General features: G+C 36.1%; 1 protein-coding gene across 1 annotated transcript in view; it reads left to right on the top strand.

Annotated features, from left to right (window-relative positions):
• Window positions 1–19,150, top strand: part of PARG (poly(ADP-ribose) glycohydrolase) — a gene marked incomplete at its 5' end in the record, with an annotated part of 70,399 nt that overhangs the window by 5,335 nt on the left and 45,914 nt on the right. Inside the window, 5 exons of the mRNA XM_082486365.1 lie at window positions 547–1,530; window positions 3,943–4,129; window positions 5,271–5,393; window positions 6,470–6,553; window positions 7,716–7,790. Coding sequence (XP_082342491.1) covers window positions 547–1,530; window positions 3,943–4,129; window positions 5,271–5,393; window positions 6,470–6,553; window positions 7,716–7,790 — 1,453 coding nt within the window. The remainder of the gene's footprint in view (window positions 1–546; window positions 1,531–3,942; window positions 4,130–5,270; window positions 5,394–6,469; window positions 6,554–7,715; window positions 7,791–19,150) is intronic.

Genomic DNA, 19,150 nt, shown 5'->3' with positions numbered 1-19,150 from the left:
TTTATGCTTTTGTATTGTGTTGGGTTTTTTTAAGAGTTGTGGGCTGCTCATAGAAGTAAGGAAATAATAGGATGTCTTTGAGACTATGGACTACTGTGTCCTGCTCTTGTAAAAGATGAATTTGTAGCTCTGAGGGAATGGCTACAAAATCACTGGTTGCCTTGCTCACTGAATTTAACTGATTAAAATGAAGGTTAAGGAGGACTTTATCATGACTTGTAACTTTTTTCATCTGGAGAGAAAAACTAAATAATAGCGCAATACTGTTTAGATGTTAAAATAAGGATAATGAACTGCTGGAATAGATTTCTAAGGTAAGCAACTGATTCATCATCCTTTGGAGCCTTTAAATGGAAATAGATTGTTACTGAGCTACCTTACCCAGTGCAGTAAAACTTGTTGAGCCTGGTAGTGCTCACTTACAAAGTATAATGGGTAAAATTTTGTTGTTTCTATTGTATGTTTATAATCATTCCTTTAAAAAAAAAATGTATGGAAACTTCATTTGGAGACAAGACATTAAATTCCTATACTTCTCTTCCACAGCTTGCACAGCAAAACTAATAACAATACTGAAGCAAATCCCAAGATGACTTCCATTAAAAAAGAGAACTTTTGTGAGCATGATGTGAAAAAGCTAGAGAATATTTGTCAGCAAAATTATTCAAAAATATCTGCAGAAGTTGGTGCAAAGCATGTAAATTTGCCTCAGACAGGCAGCATGTATAACTGGGAGGCTGAGGACAAAGATCCAGTCTTAGACACAGAGCCTGCGAAAGGGACGCAGTCTGGAGACCTCTTTAAAAATGCCAACATCGATCAGATGCACAAACCTGGCAAGCAGGCTCAGCGAGGCTGTGAAGAAAGCAGTGACAATTGGACTCAGAGGAAATTATCAGCAGGCCGGTCTTTGAAAATGGGAAATACAAAACTTTCTCCAAAAGACACTGAGACAGATGGACAAGTGGCTTCATGCAATTCACAGAAGCTGAAGAGTTGCAATTCTGTCTGTTTAACGGTTGAACAAGAAGAAGGGGATGTAGTTCCAGAAAGTCCACTTTCAGATGCTGGTTGCGATGCTTGTGTATCTGATGTTGGAGGTCCTGGGAAACTGAACAAGTGTCAGAGCAGTTCAGGGGATTCACCTGCTTTTGAGAAAGAAAGTGAACCGGAGTCACCAATGGATGTGGATAATTCTAAAAATAGCTGTCATGGGTCAGAGGCTGATGAAGAAACAAGTCCGTTTCTTGATGAGCGAGAGGAGATTAGTATGTCAAAATCCATGAACAAATCTTTTAGAATTCAATATGGGGATGCTGAACTGGAGTCAAGAAAGTCTCGTTTTTCTGCTAAGGGCTGTGAAAGCTTTGAGGAAGTAGATAATTCTGTTAAAGAGGATGGTCTGCATGCAAAGTCACCTGGGATCTCTCCTGCTCCATCATCAGAATGCAAAGGTGCAAAACAGGGTGTAAAGAGAGACTCCAAAATCACTTCCCACTTCATGAGGATACCTAAGTTTGAGGATAAAAGGTAGCGTTCTGTCAGCCTCTTCATCATTTTTTTCATGCTCTAAAATTTTCTTTTTGGTAATAGCACTTTGGAGGCTGGGTTGTATAAAGAGTTTGGCAAAATGTATGTTAAGACACAAAGACAACTTTGATGTAAGCTTGAAGTAACTGATTTTTAATGGGACTACTTATGTTTTTTAAAGGTTATGTTTGTCCAGTGCAGTTTTCTAAATCGCTGAGGATCTGTTAAAATTGGGAATTAAAAACACTGTAGGAAGTTGATTTTTCTTTTATCAAAGAAGTGATTTAAGACCATGGGATTTTTAATCCTGAGTGCAGGAGTTCTTTATGGAGTGTAGCTCTAGTATTCATTATTTCATTCAGAATGCTTGAGGAAACTCATGTTTTCTTGGTTATTTTTTAGTTTCATCTGAATATTTTGTTGAAGCATCAGTGCTACTGATGTTTTGATTGAAATAGATGTGAAAAACTTCCCTTCTGAAAGCAGTTGTAGAGATGTGTGTGAGGGGTTTTCAGGGTGTTTTTGGCTTTATTCGTAATTGGGGAGAGAGAAGGACTGGTGATTACACTAGCGCAATGGAAATGAAAGCCCTGAGCATGACCCAGGGCTCTGTATGCTAGATGTCGTGTAAGGACAAAAGGATAATCTCTGCTCTGAAGGGCTTAGATTTCAGTAGGAGCTGAGAAAGTGAATAAGCAGCAAAGGAGTAAGCAGAAGCAAGAAGACTCTGTGTGTTGGTGTAATAAGCAATTATCTCAGTAGACTCAAGTCCTTGAAGTAGGGCAAGAAAGTAGTTTTGCGCATCTTTACTGGGAAGTCCTTTCTGGATGTGAGGAGCCGCATGAACCATACCTTTCAAGGAACTGAAGAGGGTGACGGAGGGCTGCTAAATAGCGGCAAGAGCTTGCGTTTGAGAAATCTTAAAAGATGAGTAGGTTGAGATTGGATTTGGAAAACAAAAAAAAAAAAAGGAAAATGGATAGATGAATAATTTGCTAAAAGAAGTATGGAGAATGCGGTCATAAAGTTTAAAATGATGGGTTTAGGGAGTACTGTTTTCACTAATTTAAATGAATTGTTTTTGTAGCAAAGCAGCAGAGGTTGAGGCTTGTTTGTCAGTGCTAGAGCATTGTGTGTTACAATAAATCCATGTTTGAGAAGGAAACTCATGCAAAGGTTTTGCTGTGTGGATAGATGGGAATCCTAGCAGTGCTTTACAGAATCATTAGTAAGGTAGAGTACGAGACTTTTTTGGAGGGGGTGGGGAGGGACCTAAACAAGGTGATGTGAAGGTTATAAACCTCAGAGCCAGGCAAAATAGTGATATTGTCTATAGTGCTTAAGAGGGCAATTAGAAAACTTAAAAGCTTTCCTCTTGGGTTTTGTTAGCCCAGGTCTACAACACATAATAGTCTGGCTCAGATCTCAACTTTCAGAGAAAGAAGCAATAGTGTATCAAACAGTTCTCAGTCATCAGTAATGCTATGCCAGAATTATCTTTTGGCTCTCAGATGAGCACTGTGGACCTGTACCGAGTGTCATGCAGATGTGGCTACACCTTTTGCATGTGATCGGCCAGGTTGAAGGCATTGTCTGCACCTGAAGATACTGGCATATGCACAGACGCAGCGAACAGGTTGGACAACATCTTTATCCAAGGGTGGAGTAAGTTCGCTAAGGGGAATTTAGAGGTCTAAACAGTACCTCAAAGTGTAGGCTTTTAACTTGTTTTGCATTTTTGTCTAAGAACTCTCTTGCATGAGAAACATCTGGTATATTACATCAGCAGGTTCAGATTTTTCTTCCCCAAAGTATCTCAGACCATTAAAGAGGACTAGTTCATCTGCTCTTGCATGTATTTGAATTTTGGAAGTGTTTTTTTGATTACTTTTAAATTTCTACTTCTGTTGCGTATATTGTATGCCTGGCATGAAATACAATCCTAGTGAGAAAGGGTGATTGGGAAAGTTATCTTTTAGTTTGAAGAAGGGATATGTGCTTCTGTGCATGCACACGTGTATTTTCTAACAGTTGAGAAGGGGCTGTAGAGGGTATCCCGACAAATCCAGATTACCGAGTCTGTCTCCTATCCCTGGACTCTCAGATTGTGTTGGGAAAGAGCATGACTCTGCAGAGGACAACCCTGTCTTGCTAACATATTGCAGTTCTGGGAAGGTGTTTGTAAGCCTGTAGAGAAGAGTATTTTGGTACATGTCATGTACTTGCCCCTGTTGGGGAGGAGGGGGTTGTTGATGGTGGGGGTTTTCCCCCAAACAAAGCTTTGGCCTGGGGCCACAGCAAAGGCTTGCAAATAAATTGACTCGGTTACAAATGTAACCCTGGAGTTCATGTACTTGCCTACCAGGTTTTTCAGTGGAAATGAAATGTTTCAATGTTTTTTTATTTTAACAGCAGAAAAGAAAAGTGTGAATTCAAACCCCAGAGGCCAGGAAGGAAGATTCCTAAATATGTGCCACCTCCTCTTCCAACTAATAGGAAATGGTTTGGGACACCGATCGAAGAGATGAGAAGAATGCCTATGTGTGCAGCCCGTCTTCCTCATCTGCGACCCTCAGCCAATCATACAGTCACTGTCAGAGTACGATAATTCAGTGTATTACCTGAAATCGGATTTCTTACTGAAATGTTCAATAATATGAAATGCCAAATGTTAGTCTTATAGTATTAGCAGGTTGTGGAAATCTTTCTTTGCCATTCTTTGCGAGCAGACTGGGGAAACTGATTTTCCTGAAAATTGACTTTTCTGATGCACAGAATTAGGATATTAAGATCCAGAGAAATGTAATGGTGGTTTTACTGCCTCTGGCTTGTTAGAGACAAGTATTTTTCTCTTGCATAGGTGTGTGTATACTTCCTTGTCTGAGTTGTAAACTCTGGGAATTTAAATATGTCTGCAAGTGAAATTTGTACTTCAGCGTTTTCATGTTATACTTTCATTTTAATATGATTCTGTTTGGGGTTCAAGATATACAAAAGGCTCAAGATATGAAAAAGACAAAGAACGAAGAGGAATTTCAACAACTTTACTACTGCATTTTAGATCAAATCTGATATATTTGCCTTTAATCCTTTGGCATAGTATGCAGTCAAGTTATTGTTGAAATAAAACATGTGACTAGAAACCTGTAGGGTCATGGATAAATTGCAAACAATAGAAAAATACATTAAGTTTAAATGTCAGTTCTGAGAGAAGCAGTGCTGCCAGAAGGCCGTATAGCAGATTAAGTCTTTAACAACATCGTGTTATTTATTTTTACATTTCTGATATTCTGTGGAGTAAACATTAAATAATGCTGTATCTGTAGTGATTTCTCATTCTCTTCAGTGTTAGGTTAAAAAAATGTTATTTCTGCAGATGGCTATGTTTAGATTTGAAACTGCATTTTGAAAGTATTTGAATGAAGCTATGTAGATACTTCATAAATGAGGAAGTACTTAGCTGATAACTGCAATTATTTTATGTCTAATTATTACCTTTATTTCATTGTGTTTCAAGTGGTCAAATGATAAGGTGGTATTCTTTTCACCCAGTAAAAAGTAACAGATTTTTTTTCTAACTGACTATCTGTCATGTCGTTGGTTTGTTCCTTTCCTCTTTTCAAAAAGACTGGCTGTAGATGAGAGCTTTTTTAAACTACGTTTTTTGCTTGCTTTTTGTTTCTTCCATTTAAAAACTTGAAAGTAGAGTCTGAGCTTTTCCCCCCTCTCCTGTATTGCAGGTAGATCTTCTGAGGGAAGGAGAGGTGCCTAAACCTTTTCCAACTCACTACAAAGATTTGTGGGACAACAAACATGTTAAAATGCCCTGTTCAGAACAAAATTTATACCCTGTAGAGGATGAGGTAAGATAAAGTATTTACAGTTGTGTAATCAAATAAGTTTGTTATTTGTATACTTACATATTTATGTTTTGGGTTGTTTTTTTTTTTGTGAAGCAATTTGGGATGCCAACAGACGTAAATGAATTTGTAACCACGTTCTGATTATAATATCCAGTCAGGTACTGCTGATAGATGGACCTGTATCTGTCTGCTGTTCCTCTAAAACAATGGCAGAGAGATTAGAGTTGGCCCTGCATGGTTTGTTGATGTGGTATTTCTTGTCGCTGCTTGAGACTTACTTAAACATACCCACTGAAATACTTCAGACTGTGCTGAATAAAATGAGCAAGTGTGTCTTGTAGTGAAGACTGTATAATGATTATTGATACTTGAATATGGAACAGAGAATTTTTGTAGCCTCAGTATTTTCATTTATCAATTTTACAAATACAGTATAAAATTAATTTCATTGATGTTTCAGAGATAGTGTTGATAAGGTCTTTGTTGCCAGTTGAGCAAGATGAGTTGTCTCTGCCCTTGTGGTGTACTCATAAGAAATATTATTGTTGCTTGTAACTGGCAGTAAGACTTTCTGTTGAGGAAGAATATCACAGGATGTCTTAAATTTGGGTTGGCAAGAGTCAGCCACAGCAGTATGCGTTTATAATCTGTGCCCTCATTGTTTGTAATATTACATTTTTTATGAAGTTGGTTCAGTTTATATTTTTGAGTTGTGGATTTTATAAACTGTGGTCATGTTTTATCTACAAAATCCACTTTCTCCACAAGGAATGTACTGAACATTATTTGTCCTTGAGATGGCATGAGGAAGAGTGCTATATATGTGAAAAAGAGCTCTTTATGAATTTTGTGAATGCTTCAATTAAAAAGGAACTCTTAAGGAAGTAAAATGCAGGGGACTAGAAATTGCAAGAAGTACTTTACAGTTACTCAAAATATGTGGTTTATTTTTAAAGAACTTTGCAAATAGAGCAAACTATTTAAAAAAAGTGTGGCGAGGAAGACAATTATTAGTAAATATGTCTTTCTGTTTTGGATAACTTAATCTCACTTTGTTTGGGGCTTTTGTTTTAAAGAATGGAGATAGAACTGCTGGAAGCCGATGGGAACTAATCCAAACTGCCTTACTTAACAAATTTACTTGCTCTCATGATTTGAAGGTAAGCTCGTCAATTTGAAATCAGGTCTATGTACATATATAATTACATTCAGGCCCTCTGTGTACTGTTTAGTGATTCTGTCTCAGTCCTATTTGTTTAATCACTTAGAAAAATAATTTTTTAAAAGTCTATGCTGTTCAAAGGATTCCCTAATGAATTAAGGATCTTAATTAATGAGTCTTAAGTGTTACTACTGAATTTATTGGGTATTATTAAAATGAATTGTTTTTTCTAAGTCTACACAAAACTGTGTTTGTCCAGCAGTATCTACTAGTTTGTAGTAAATGTAGCACGTAGGGTTTTTCTATAACCAGATGGTAAGGCACTGCACAGGTGAGAGAGTTTGATGCAGTAACTCTTCACGCCGGTATACTCCACTAAAATTACAACAATTCAAGCTGCTGACAAAAATCTGTAAGTTTTGGAGAATAATGCTCTGTTGATAACTCTTACAGTTCTCATTGGCTTTTAATGTGTTGTGATTTGGAGTATCTTAGAATTGCTATTACATTCTTTTTGTGAATAATAATGTAATTTAGATTATACCTGAAAGGTAGGGAAGGAGGAAGGATGCAAAAGCTACAGCTAAACTTTGAATGACTAAGTAGTGCTCCCCCAGCAACTAATGAAATTTCCCTTGATAATACTATTTTATTTCAATATATAATATCAATATTTATATATTATTGACATATAAATATTGATAATATTTATTTTATTTTTTCTGGAGAGTTTTTTAAAGGTGGCTGGTGTTGTAAAGGGCCTATTTAATTTTGTTGTGGTTCTCATTTTAAGTTCTTAAACTGTTAAAACTTCTGCTGTGTTGCTGAGAGACACTTTTTTTGATATTTTTAAAGAGAGCGAGCATGGAGTGGGGAATGTTTATGTTGTGTATGGTAGGCAGATCGAAGCATGCCTTGTCTTATTTTGTGCTAGGAGGAAAAACTTGTAGACTAAAGCTTATTCGATGCTAAACCTAAAATTCAGGATTCAGTGTCATGGAGTCGCACCATATTGATACAGTTTTATGGATTTTGGTAGGCGCTGTGACAGGTTTTAGCCACTAGGTGGTACTCTTCCTTCAAAAAGGAAATTTCCTAGAATCATTTTTCTTCTGTTAATAAGTATCTCTAAGCTTTATTTTGTTGTGCTCTTTCCTTAGGAGGCTATACTGAGATACAACATTGCTTATTCCAAGAAATGGGACTTCACTGCTCTTACTGACTTCTGTGAGAAGGTAAACCAGATTGATTTAAAATAGGAAGAAAAATAAAATATAAGTGACTACTTTGTCTACATGTCTTAATCCTTTTGGCTTGATTTCCCTTTTCAAGAGTAAAGGTTTTGCAGTCATCTATGTGGGCAGCTATTTGGCTGGTAGCTTCAGTTGAAATGATAATTATACTTTATAAACTGTATTCATTTTAAATCTTAAGCAGATAATTTGGGTGCTTCAGTAACAACTAAGGTTACTGAAGGTAAGGTGAGAAATGCCTTTTCTTTGTTTTATAATAACCAGATTTGTTAATAAATTGTATTAATATTTCCAGTGTAATGGCTTCTTGTTTTAAAAAGTGTTTCCCTTTTTTTTTTCTTTTTTTTAAACGACTTTAATGGTGCATTACAGTGGTGTTTATATAGGCTGTGCTTTGCTGGTCTAGCAGTAAAATTCTACTGTATACTGAGATGATGAATTTAAACTATAGAGCCTTTGAATGATAGGGGTGGTTTTTATGACTTCATGTTACTTTTCTGGAAGAGGATGGAAAAGAAGAATGAATAGTAGGTGGCAAATGCAAGTTGAACTATTATTAACATACATCCTGACTGACATTCAGAAACTATGCTAATTAAAGCAGTATGGGAGATCAAATGAGATGCAATAGAAATTGTTGTAATTTCTCTTCCACCAACTCAGAAGCGCTTTTAAAATGTGTGCTCGTTTTATTTTGGAGGGGCTTGATAAGCTGTATTAAGGTTCAGTGGAAACTAAATTTGATTTGAAGTTAACTTTGTTAGTTATGTTTAAAATACATGTCTGCTTAATTCATGTGATCAGAGGAACTGTTCTTTCTATTACCTATCTCCATTGCATAGAGAAATATATATACTATTATTATATATGTACACTATTGTTATAGTTACTATACTATAAAATGTACTGCTTTACAGAATGAGTCTTGTTTTGCATGCAGCACAGTATTTGTTATTACCGAGAGAAGGTACCTGTAAAAATACTGGTAGTATCATATTTGCTAGCTGTGAGAGCTACTGCGTTTGCCCATCTTGCCAATTTAGTGCTCCTTTCTCTCATCTGTGGGGTGTCTTTGTTTTTCAGGTTGTCCTGGCTGGATGGTAGAGGCTGTGGACATTTGGCTTCTTTGCTCCTGTTGACTCTTGTACTAACCAAAATTAACTTGGCCTGTTCAACTGTTTAATCTTGTATTATTCAAGAATACATATTTAAATTATGAGAATGTTTTAAAGTACAAGCAAACTATTTTTTTAAAAATCTGGCTCAGGAATGTACCAGATTTGCATCACATTGCTACAAATGAAACTGACTTTGTTCTGATGCGTTCATATCATGCATCTGGGCATTCGGAAACTATGGATGATTAGACTCAGAGATCATCAGCCAGGGAGAGTAAGTAATATCAGCTGTCTCCAGAGAAGAGAGGAACAATAAGGAAATAAACTATATATTGGGCATCAGTCTTTCACTGATGGTGAAAAGGCAAATTTCTTTCACCTGGGAATGGCAATTTATTTGTAAAGTTCCCAGATGAAGGGAGGAAAGAGATTTCAAAACATGGATTTCAGACCAAGATGAAGACTGTGCAGCAGTATGTTAAATAAGGAATAGTGAAGCCCTGTAAGACAGTGGCTTCTTGTAGACCGGAGGAGCAAAATCTTACCCTGGCTTTTTTCATTGAATATTTTGAAGTTAGTGAACCGAACATGTGGCGGGGATACATCTTGTAGAGAGATGTTTAAATCTTTTCTGTTATTAAGGGATGTGTGAACTCAAGTTCTGTAAATTAACAAGGTATCTGCTTTCTAAGACTCTTTCAGGCTCTTTAAGTGAACAGCTATTAAATCAAAAGTTGAGATCCTCTGTGGAAATGCCCTAAATATACCAGCTGTAACAAAGTGTAGTTTTTGAAGTTACTGTGTTTGAGAGTCAACAATTAAGGGCTTACCACTGGAGTGTGTATTTTCTTGTTTATGTTACAGTTTTGAGGGAACTGGGGAACTGTTTCAGGTCATGTTTGCTCAGCAGAAGTCGAGAGGGTTGGTTGAAAGGAAAGCTGGATTGAGTACTCAGCTCAAAGGGAAGGGCAGAATCTCAACAGAGGGAGAAGTAGTCACAAATATATATTAAAACAGAGTCTGTTATCCTCAAATCTCTAGTTATATTCTTGGGCACTATTGACTTCCAATACAATCTTAACCAAGAATTCTGTGGTCTGATTTAGAAGGGATCTGGGTCCACAAATCTAATGGTGTCTGTTTTAGTGATTCATTTAAGGCCACCATATTCAGATTAATTACTTCAATAGGTCTGTGCTTGGTAAATTCTGAAGTACCATTTGTTATTTTATTTTCTGATTCTGGACACAGCTCACCTTACCTATGAATATGTCAAATGCTTTCATATCAGTCTTACATTGTGTTTCCTATTTCAGGTAGCTCCCTTCCAAGTTACGTAATCAAAACATACGTTATTTTTAAATCCTGCTTGTAAGATTCAAAGCAATTTCCTTGTAATAACAATAACTACCAGTTTCTTGGACTTAAGTTTATTTTCTTTTAAGATTAAAACACTTTCAGCTTTCTTAAGTAACGGAAAATAAATATTGTGTATGTCAGCCAGGATTTTTTCCCAAAACAACGTACCCTGACACGTACAGGCTGACCAGTTTTACAGTTTGTCCAAAGCGTTGTCAGAAGAGGGAGCCCTCACACTATTTTGAAAAGATTCTTTTGGATGACGGTTAATGTGCGGAGGTAAAATTCCTGTTTGTACAGTGAAGTATATTTGGGACCTTGGACGTTTTTTGTTTCTTTAAAAAGTTCGAAGCACCCATCAGTAATGTACATAAAGCTCTCAGTAGCTTATTTGCTTCAGATATCTGACAGTTTTGTTGTCCTCTGTAGAATTTCCACGCTGCTGTATTGATTTGTTTTGCCATCTGTTTGTTAATATTGGCAAACAGGCTTAGGATTTATTCAAGTTATTACTCAGTGGATGAAAATTATTAGTGCTAACATTTTTCTTCTTACTTGCAAAATTCTTGTCACTTGGAAGTCATCCTCCTTTCCCCAAATTTATCTAGAAGCCAGACAGCAAAGAGGAAACAATAAGCAGAAAAGGAAATGTGAGGAAATGGCTGTGGATGGAGCTGTTTCGGGACCCACAATGTGTTGTAGATGAGCTTTATTTACATGAATGGTGATAGGTTGGGAATTTATGTGCTTTTGATCAGCAGTGCTATGTACTGTAGTAGTTTGTATTTTTCTTGCTTGCAGATTTACCCTTCCACTTCCAGGCAAGACCAAATTCTTTTGCTTTTTCCTAAGTGCATAGAATGGAAAGTCTAGTGAGGTCATTCAAGGCTTATGTCTTAGGCTAATCTCCAACAACAACAACTTTATTAAAAGGGAAAAGTAGGGCTTCATCATTGCAGACAATCACACGGTCTGCTGCCTTAGGTTGGGCCTGCTTGTTTTGGACATGCTTTGTTTTTATTGTATTGCTTTAAAGTCTCTTAGTGCTTAAGAGTAATTCTTGTTAATGTTGTTTCATGAACTCTTCCTCTTATTTCTTTCATCTGTCCTGCTCTTTCAGGAACAGAGGAGAGTTTAAATCTGAAATCGACATGACATTGTATAAGCAGTGCATGACTTTCTTTAAAGGTGATCCTTCTTTTAAATTCAGTTTTAGTTGCAGAGTATACAAAAACTTAAGTCATCAGGATTTATGTTGTGAAGCTTCAGGAACCTTCATGATATAGACCCTCTCCCATCATTAAAATCTAAGCTCTTTTGAGATGAACCAGTCAGTGGGCAGCCTTACAAAATGTTTTTGTCCTTTACAGTAGAACTGTATCAAACCGAGTTATTTGGTCCCATCTAAAATTTGTGAGATTTAGCAGCAATACTTAATAACAAATCCACTGAATAAATATGTAAGACACTTAAAGTGACAAAAAGGAACTCTGCAGACACTGAAACAACAATAGATGCTTTTATTGCTCATGTGGTTTAATTTCAGTCATCTTCTAAACTCCTTTGAAACCTGGAGAACTATAGCATTTTCATTATTTTAGTGTCAGAAAACAAAGGAATAACACTCGTATGCTTTTCAGTTCTTACTTGCAAGTTATCCAAGCTATAGGTGTTCCTGATATGCTTCAGTAAAAGGAACGAATCTGATTTAGTCATCTGATTTTTAGCTACTCTTGCTGCTTTTTTGTTTATTCAAAGCAGAGAGGGTCTCATGTTATGGATGCAGGACTGTTAGCATTTAGGATTCCCCAAATATTTGTGTTTAAAAAGTTACTTTGTGAAATAATGTTTGCATGCTATTCAGTGCTGGAAAGGATTAAATCCCATACTTAGGCATGTCATTAAAAGACAAACTGTAATCTCTGGTGATTACTCATGTATTGGAAATTGCAAATAGTTTAGACATAAGTTTCACTGATCTTTTAAAAAGCATAGACCGAAGATTAGAGTTTAAGTAAATTTGTGTGGCATAGACAGTGATTGTTTCTGAGCTTCTGTGAGTCATCTGAAAAATGGATCACAATACATCTTGCAGCTGTTCACGTTGTATCCATAATTACTTTTATGTTTGTTTGGGCTCTTTGAGCTTGATCATCTTGGTGGAAAGTTTGTGTCTGTGAAATTGAGAACATACAATGAGAGCAGTCAAGAATGGTGTAAAGGTATGTAACAGTTTGCATATGAAGAATGTTTATATAAGGTAGGACCGTTTCACCTTTTCATCTTAGTTGAGAGAAGTGAGGAATGGGTATAACAGTGTGTCCAAAATGAATGTAAGAGAGGCTGAAGAGGAAATGACTGCTTGTTCTTCTAATACAACAGTTAAGGGACACCAGATGAGTATTCCTAGCAGGTAAGGGTTTCAAAACCAGAAAGAAGTAATGACTTATTTAGATACTGAATAAAAGGCTGTGGAACTCCTTTTTCGGTGATGTAAAGGATACTGTGGCTTTACATCAGGTTTTGAAGGGATTTGGAGAAATTCCTGGTAGAAAGATCCCATTGACATCTACACAGATATTGTGGTGGACTCTGGAAATTTCTGAAACTGATTACTGCAAGTAAAGAGCATTGTGCGGAAGTGCTGCTGGTTACTTGCTTTTCTTACTGTTAGACTTTTCTAGGCATCTTTTGTTGATAGATTTTCATGAACCTTTGTCCATTTTTACATTCTTATGATTTTGAGTTGAAGTTGAGAGGCAGAAGTGGCCTTGTCGTGCAGGCCCCTTTGTGGTATAGCACTGATATGAGATGTTGCTGACAGAAGGGCATAGGAACCTATACCCTAGCCTCCATTAGGAGGACAAAATAATAAAGGTAACTGACATTTAAAATGAACCTCACTTGAAGGCACTTATACCTTTTAAAATTTGTTTTTTTTCCAGGAACTTTAAAGTTCTTGGAGCTGGTTTAAAGTTCTGCAAAACTTTGGTGCCTACTTGGTGCAAATAAGAAGACTTAAAGGGGATATGCTATCGATATCTTTACAAAGACACAGTTTCGTTCTCCACTGTATAATACTCGGTTTCCAACTGTTAGATTTGGCTTTTAGTGTAGGAAAAAGTGTGTATGTGTGTCTGCAGTGCCTGTTCATAGGTGTCTTGTGATCTTTTTGTCTTTAGGGAAAGCTGATTGAAGTCAATCAATCTATTTAATGACAAGGATCTGCATGTTTGCTGTTGATTCTCATATAAATTCAGCATTCAGGAAATACTTTTCTATTATGAAAGAAGCTGTATAACTTTTACATTTTGATTTTTCTATGAGATTGAAAGAAACATGATAATGCTCTTTAAAAATACTGGTCTCTTCTCCTGTCTATACTTAATTGCAGAGAAGAATCTTCAGCATGAAGAAAAAAGAAGAATGTGCCAGACCACTTTCTGTCCTCCTTTTTCTCCTTTTCCAGTCAAGCATGAGTTCACTGGTTTTAGCCTCAAAACTGGCTGTTAGCAGTTGTTTTTTTTTTTTTATGGCACAAATCTCAGCTTATCCTAAAATCTGATAAAAAAAAAAAAAAAACAAACTACGTAGCAAGAAAACAGTCTGAAAGAATATATTGGTATTTTTCTTCACCCGTTATTTATGCTTTTACATGTTATAGAATACGGGTTGTTAAAAATGTTTGTCTTACAATTGCCACTGTAATTAGCTTTGAAACAGGATTAGAAAAGGAGTCCCATTTCTCCTTGCTTCTTTCCATTAAAACTTGCATGACAATCATACTTCTGGATGCTAGATCCTTTTAGAAGACTGGAGCAGTCAGGATGTGAAAACCTTCATTACTGGCTGCTTTTACATACAAGTGTCTACCTGTAATTTTCTAGAACCTCACTTAATACTTTTTCAAAGTTTTCTATAAATGCTACTTACAAATACATAAAATTATTAATATATAATACGCAAGATAAATATGCAAATAAACTAATTTGTAAATACAGCTTTTTCTATAAATACCACACATCCATATTAGAGATGTTTTGCTCTTCTGAAAGTCTGATTTACTTTGCTTGAAAAATGATAGTTAATCATGATACTAGGAATTATTTTTCATTCGCACAAATCTTTACTGTTTAATTTTGGCCTAGCAATATTCATATGGATATGTGCACACACTTTCTCAGATATCACTCTTTTTTTATACTGCACGTGTTTTGCACAGATTCCAGAATATAGGTGAGTTTTCTTAAAGTGAGGAGTGGTGGAGCATACTACAATAAGTCTTTGCCTAAACCATGACAGTTTTGTTTCTGTTAGTCAATGCTTTGCACTTACGAATAATTAAAATAAATAGAAGAAAACTCTATTATTTCACTGAAAAACCTAACAAATGTGTGTGAATTACTGAATTATGTCAAAAAAAACCCTAGTAAAACCGGGGATAATATTTATGGAATGTGCTTAGTGCATTTTTTTGCCAAACTGTAGTTTCTCATTTAAATGTATGTTGCTATGTAGTATACTAGCACATTTTGCCTGAACTTAGTACTTTTGGAAAATGTCAGATGCAAGTAATTGAGTTAAGATGGAGCATATTAAATGTTTGAGAACTGAGCAGAAAAATCAGATGTGCAAATATTGGCGGTTTGTCTGCTTCCTCTCTAAGAAGAATTGGTTGCATTTTGAGATCACTGAGCTGATTTGAATGAGATTAAGAACTGTCCTGTCAATTAAATACTCAAACTGCAAAATTTTAAACAGCCACAGAGCCACACAGCCTTTAAGTGTGTGTGGTCATAACCTTAACAACCTTAATTTAACAACATTAAGAGATTTTGGAAATTACCTGGATAATTTTGGAAACTATATTTCTATTTTTCCCATTATTTCCATTTTTCATCTAAAAAAAGACTACAAATGCAACATTTGAAAATGCTACAACTGTAGTATAGCCTAGTTGGATTATAGTTGAGTTCTGGATTTTCGCTCATTTGAAAATTGAGCGAACTGTTTAAGAGCACCTGCTACTGTTACGTATGTGCATAATTTGAGAGATTTGTATGTTCTCATAAGGCTTTACCCCACTGTTGTCTCCTAGTAGGTCTTATGAACTATGTCAGTCTTTCCTGTATGTTCTGTTGTTTGAATGACCTGCTTGAAAAAAATGATTGCTGTAATCAGTGATACTGAAATAGAAGGAATTTTAAAGTACCAAATTGTTCTGGTGACTGGTTTTTTGATAAATCATTTTTATAATTGTCTGGACAGCACTAACAGAAGTGAGCATTGTACAGAGATGTCAGCACTACAAATGTAGGCTTTTAAGCACGAAACAAAATGTCCCAAGGCTGAAAATAGCCTATCCGTTGCTCCGTGCTAGATTTCATTTTAGTCCAGATGTTTTCAAACAATTTTCTTTGTCAGATTACCTTTTTAAAGTCTAAACTGAAAAGGTCTTTTGAGTGTGCCATGGAGGGTTTTCTTTTCACAGTAACCGAAAGGAATTTGCCCCCATATTGAACAAAATCTGAGCTTTTTGGGGTGGGGGAATATGCATCTTGTACACATTCAAAACATTAGAAGCTAAGCATTGTAGAGGAGAAATAGCGCTGAGTATTGAATTAAAGGCTTATTCTTAGTTTTCTGTACTTTCTCAGCAAAACAGTTGAGTATCTTTTAAGTGGTGTTTTGTAAGCACTTTCGCAATGACTGTTGCATCAGACTGTTGACTTGGAATTACCAGGGAAGGGATATCTGCACATACCAGATATCGTGTCTTAAGTGTTTGTGGTTACTTAGTGCTTTGCGACAATGTGAAGATACATCCTGAGGATCTCTTCCATAGTTTTTCACTATATTGAGAACATTCGTGTTTCAAAAAAGAGAAGAAAAGAAAAAAAAAATCTGTAAATATAAATGTTCTCATTTCAAAAGCTTTGTTCTGATAGTTGTTTTTTTGTTTTGCTTTGGCAGCAGGGGGCCAATGAACAGGTTTCTTTGCTTCCATTGTGTAAATCCTTATTTATCTGTGCTCACCTATCTATCCCAAATGACTAAGAGAAGCTCCGTTTGGTTTGGTGGCTTTCCTTAGCTGCTTTGTGCCTTTAGAATTTTTTTTTTCCCATGTCTGGAGCAGTTAGACTGACAAAAAAAAAAACCCTGATGATGGTCAAAGCTCTCAAGAGAAGCTCTCTCTGAAAAAGTGTATGTGGAAGTAGGGAAGCAATAAAGAGGCATTGCCATTGTTAGGATGACTATGAAGGCATAAATTAAGTATATTGTAACTACATTTCCAATTCTTCTCATGCTTTTTCATCTGAAAAACTGTATTTGTTTATATAGCTTCCTTTCAGAGTTTGTTATTAGTTGTGATGCATTCTTTAAAGAGCAGGTTTGCAAAGGTGGCAGAGTGTGTACTCTGGAGATGGTCTGAGGGTCTTATTTGGCCAATATAATCTTAATTACTAGATGTTTTTCTCAAGGTAGTGGTAATTTTGAGTCTGTAATTCTGATAAACAAGCAAAAAAAGTCTATCGATTTGTTGACATCTACAATGCTATTGTGTTATCTTTAGTTGATGCTTTTTTTTCCTCTTCTGTTTGTGCTTGACTTGGTTTTTGGTAATGTTAAAGAAAATACAGCTTTCATAAGGGCAATAGCTATGTTGTCTCATGAAGCTTTTAGTGCCAAGGTTATCCGTTTCAAAAGTGGTTGAAAATTTGTAGTTAAATATTTGATAGCTTTTGAAAGCTTCCACACTATGGTTCTTAGCAGATGTTTTTAAAATCATAGCAGTATTAAACCTTTGTTTTCCTAAGTACTGTGTTTAGAGAGGTGAAAGTTTTGAATGAACCTGGAAAAGGATTGTTTTCACCATTAGCTTGTGTTAGATGAAAGATACTTTTTTTTTTTTCTCATGTTACAGCCTTGTTCTAGAAACAAGGTCACTGTCCTTTCCATTACTTTGTACTTTCCAAGAGTAACTCAAAAGTATTTAGAAAGCAGTATTTGACTTTTCTTCTCAGGACTCTGCCACTGCTTTGGAAATGTTTGTGATGCTTCTAGTCATGATAGAATTTCTCTTCAAGAACACACAGGTAGATCCTATTGGTGGCCTGTAGAGAATCAGGACTGAGGTTTCCCTCGTTTGTAATGAAAATGATTGTGGTTAGATTTCCAGTACCTCAGAAGCATAAACTGGGCTTCTAAAGCTATTAAGAGGAGATGGAAATATAAATACACATTTTTCTCTGAGCATTTATTTAGAATGTTGAAAAGCTTTGAGAACAAAGCTGCCGTTGTTAGGGATGATACACCTGAGAGATCATTCCAGGGTTGGATTGGCAGAAGACGTGAATGAGCCTTCAGGGGGAAAAAAAATTAAACAAAAATGAATTAACCTCTGCCTTGTAAGCTGTCTTCCTCTTTTTTTTTTTTTTGAAGTGTCAGTTTGTGGTTTTGATAAATGTCAGAAGCATTTTTCTTAAATAAGATTCTTCTCTGCATAATCCAGTGTTAGGAGGTGGTTGTTTTTTTTTTTTTCCCCTCTTCCCTCCAAAGATTACTTCGTCCTTCCTCTGGTTTCTAATCAGACAAGTGCTTGAGAAATGGGATGGATTTGACAGCTCAGTGTGTTTCCTACTGAATTAGTTTTGTAGGGAAACTAAAGGTGGAAGATGATAGTCTATTCTCTGCTGCACTTTTCAAAGTTAATTAACTTAATACAATGGGAACTAAAATCCACACCCCCAACTCCCTGGCCCCTGCATTCCTTCTAGGTTTCAGTCTTGTTTATATGTATAATATTTTACATCATGACGAAGAGTTTGTTTTACATAGGCATACAAGTTAGCAGACTGCAGCCTAGTGTCTCTGTCTCGGTATCAGATATACTGATAGTTGTGGCACAGTGCATTCAAGTAGAATTCATCTACTCCCTGTCCAGAAGAAAAGGCTTTGTGGAGAGTATGAGTTAGTGAGGCTTGTTTTGGTTTTTTGGGAGTTTATTAAGTTAGTATGTTAGTTGTTGAAGTCACCCAGTAAGAACTTGTTTAGGCTTTTTGGTTGTTTTGAGGGTTTGTTTTCCAGCTTTTCCAAATAACAGATTGAGAGTCTGCTTTTAGGATTCTATAATGCTTAAAAACACTTATGGTGAGTATTAAGGGAAGAAAGGGAGTACAGTTTGGCAGTCTGACGTTGGTTTACTTTCAGGTAAAAGGCTTAAACGTCATAGACAGTGACTTGTTGTATTGGCACCAGGGACTTCTAGTCATAGATCCCAGACTCCACCACGTTTAAGTGTTACGCTAACAGCATATAAAAAACATGTGACTCCTGTATGAGAACAAGTAATTAAGTACAGGCTGCTCTGGAAGGAAGAAAAAATGAAGACAATATTGTTTAGTGCAATAAATAAATACATAATAAATAAATAGATTGCATGTTGTAATTACTGAAGCACGCTCAGGATTTTGTGTGTTGTCTCAAAGGAGGGTCTTAGCTGGAGGGGAATAGTGAGAGAGACGCTTCAAAATGACTGGGAGTTGCTTCTGTGCAGTACACTTTAAAAAAAAAAAAAAGTGGGAAATCAAAATTGTTATTATCCAAAAGTGCACAAGAACCAGTACCCTGTAGAATAGTGCAAGAGCACAGTTGAACTCTTTCATCTCATTTGACAGTGAAGTGGGACCCATTGGAAGGGAGATACAGTCTATGCATTGCATGAAAAAAGCGTAATTTTAAACGCTTACGGGTAGAACGAGACTGTTAACAGCCTTAAAAAGAAATAAGGCCTTCAAACACAAGTTCCTATTGTCCTTGTTCCCCAAATACATTTTTACTTTTTTTCAGTTTTTTGTCCTCCCT

Source organism: Vanellus vanellus (genome assembly GCF_965231255.1).
Source record: "Vanellus vanellus genome assembly, chromosome: 7".
NCBI lineage: Eukaryota > Metazoa > Chordata > Aves > Charadriiformes > Charadriidae > Vanellus > Vanellus vanellus.
Note: the sequence above shows the minus strand (reverse complement) of the source record. Positions and strands in the feature narration are given on the sequence as shown.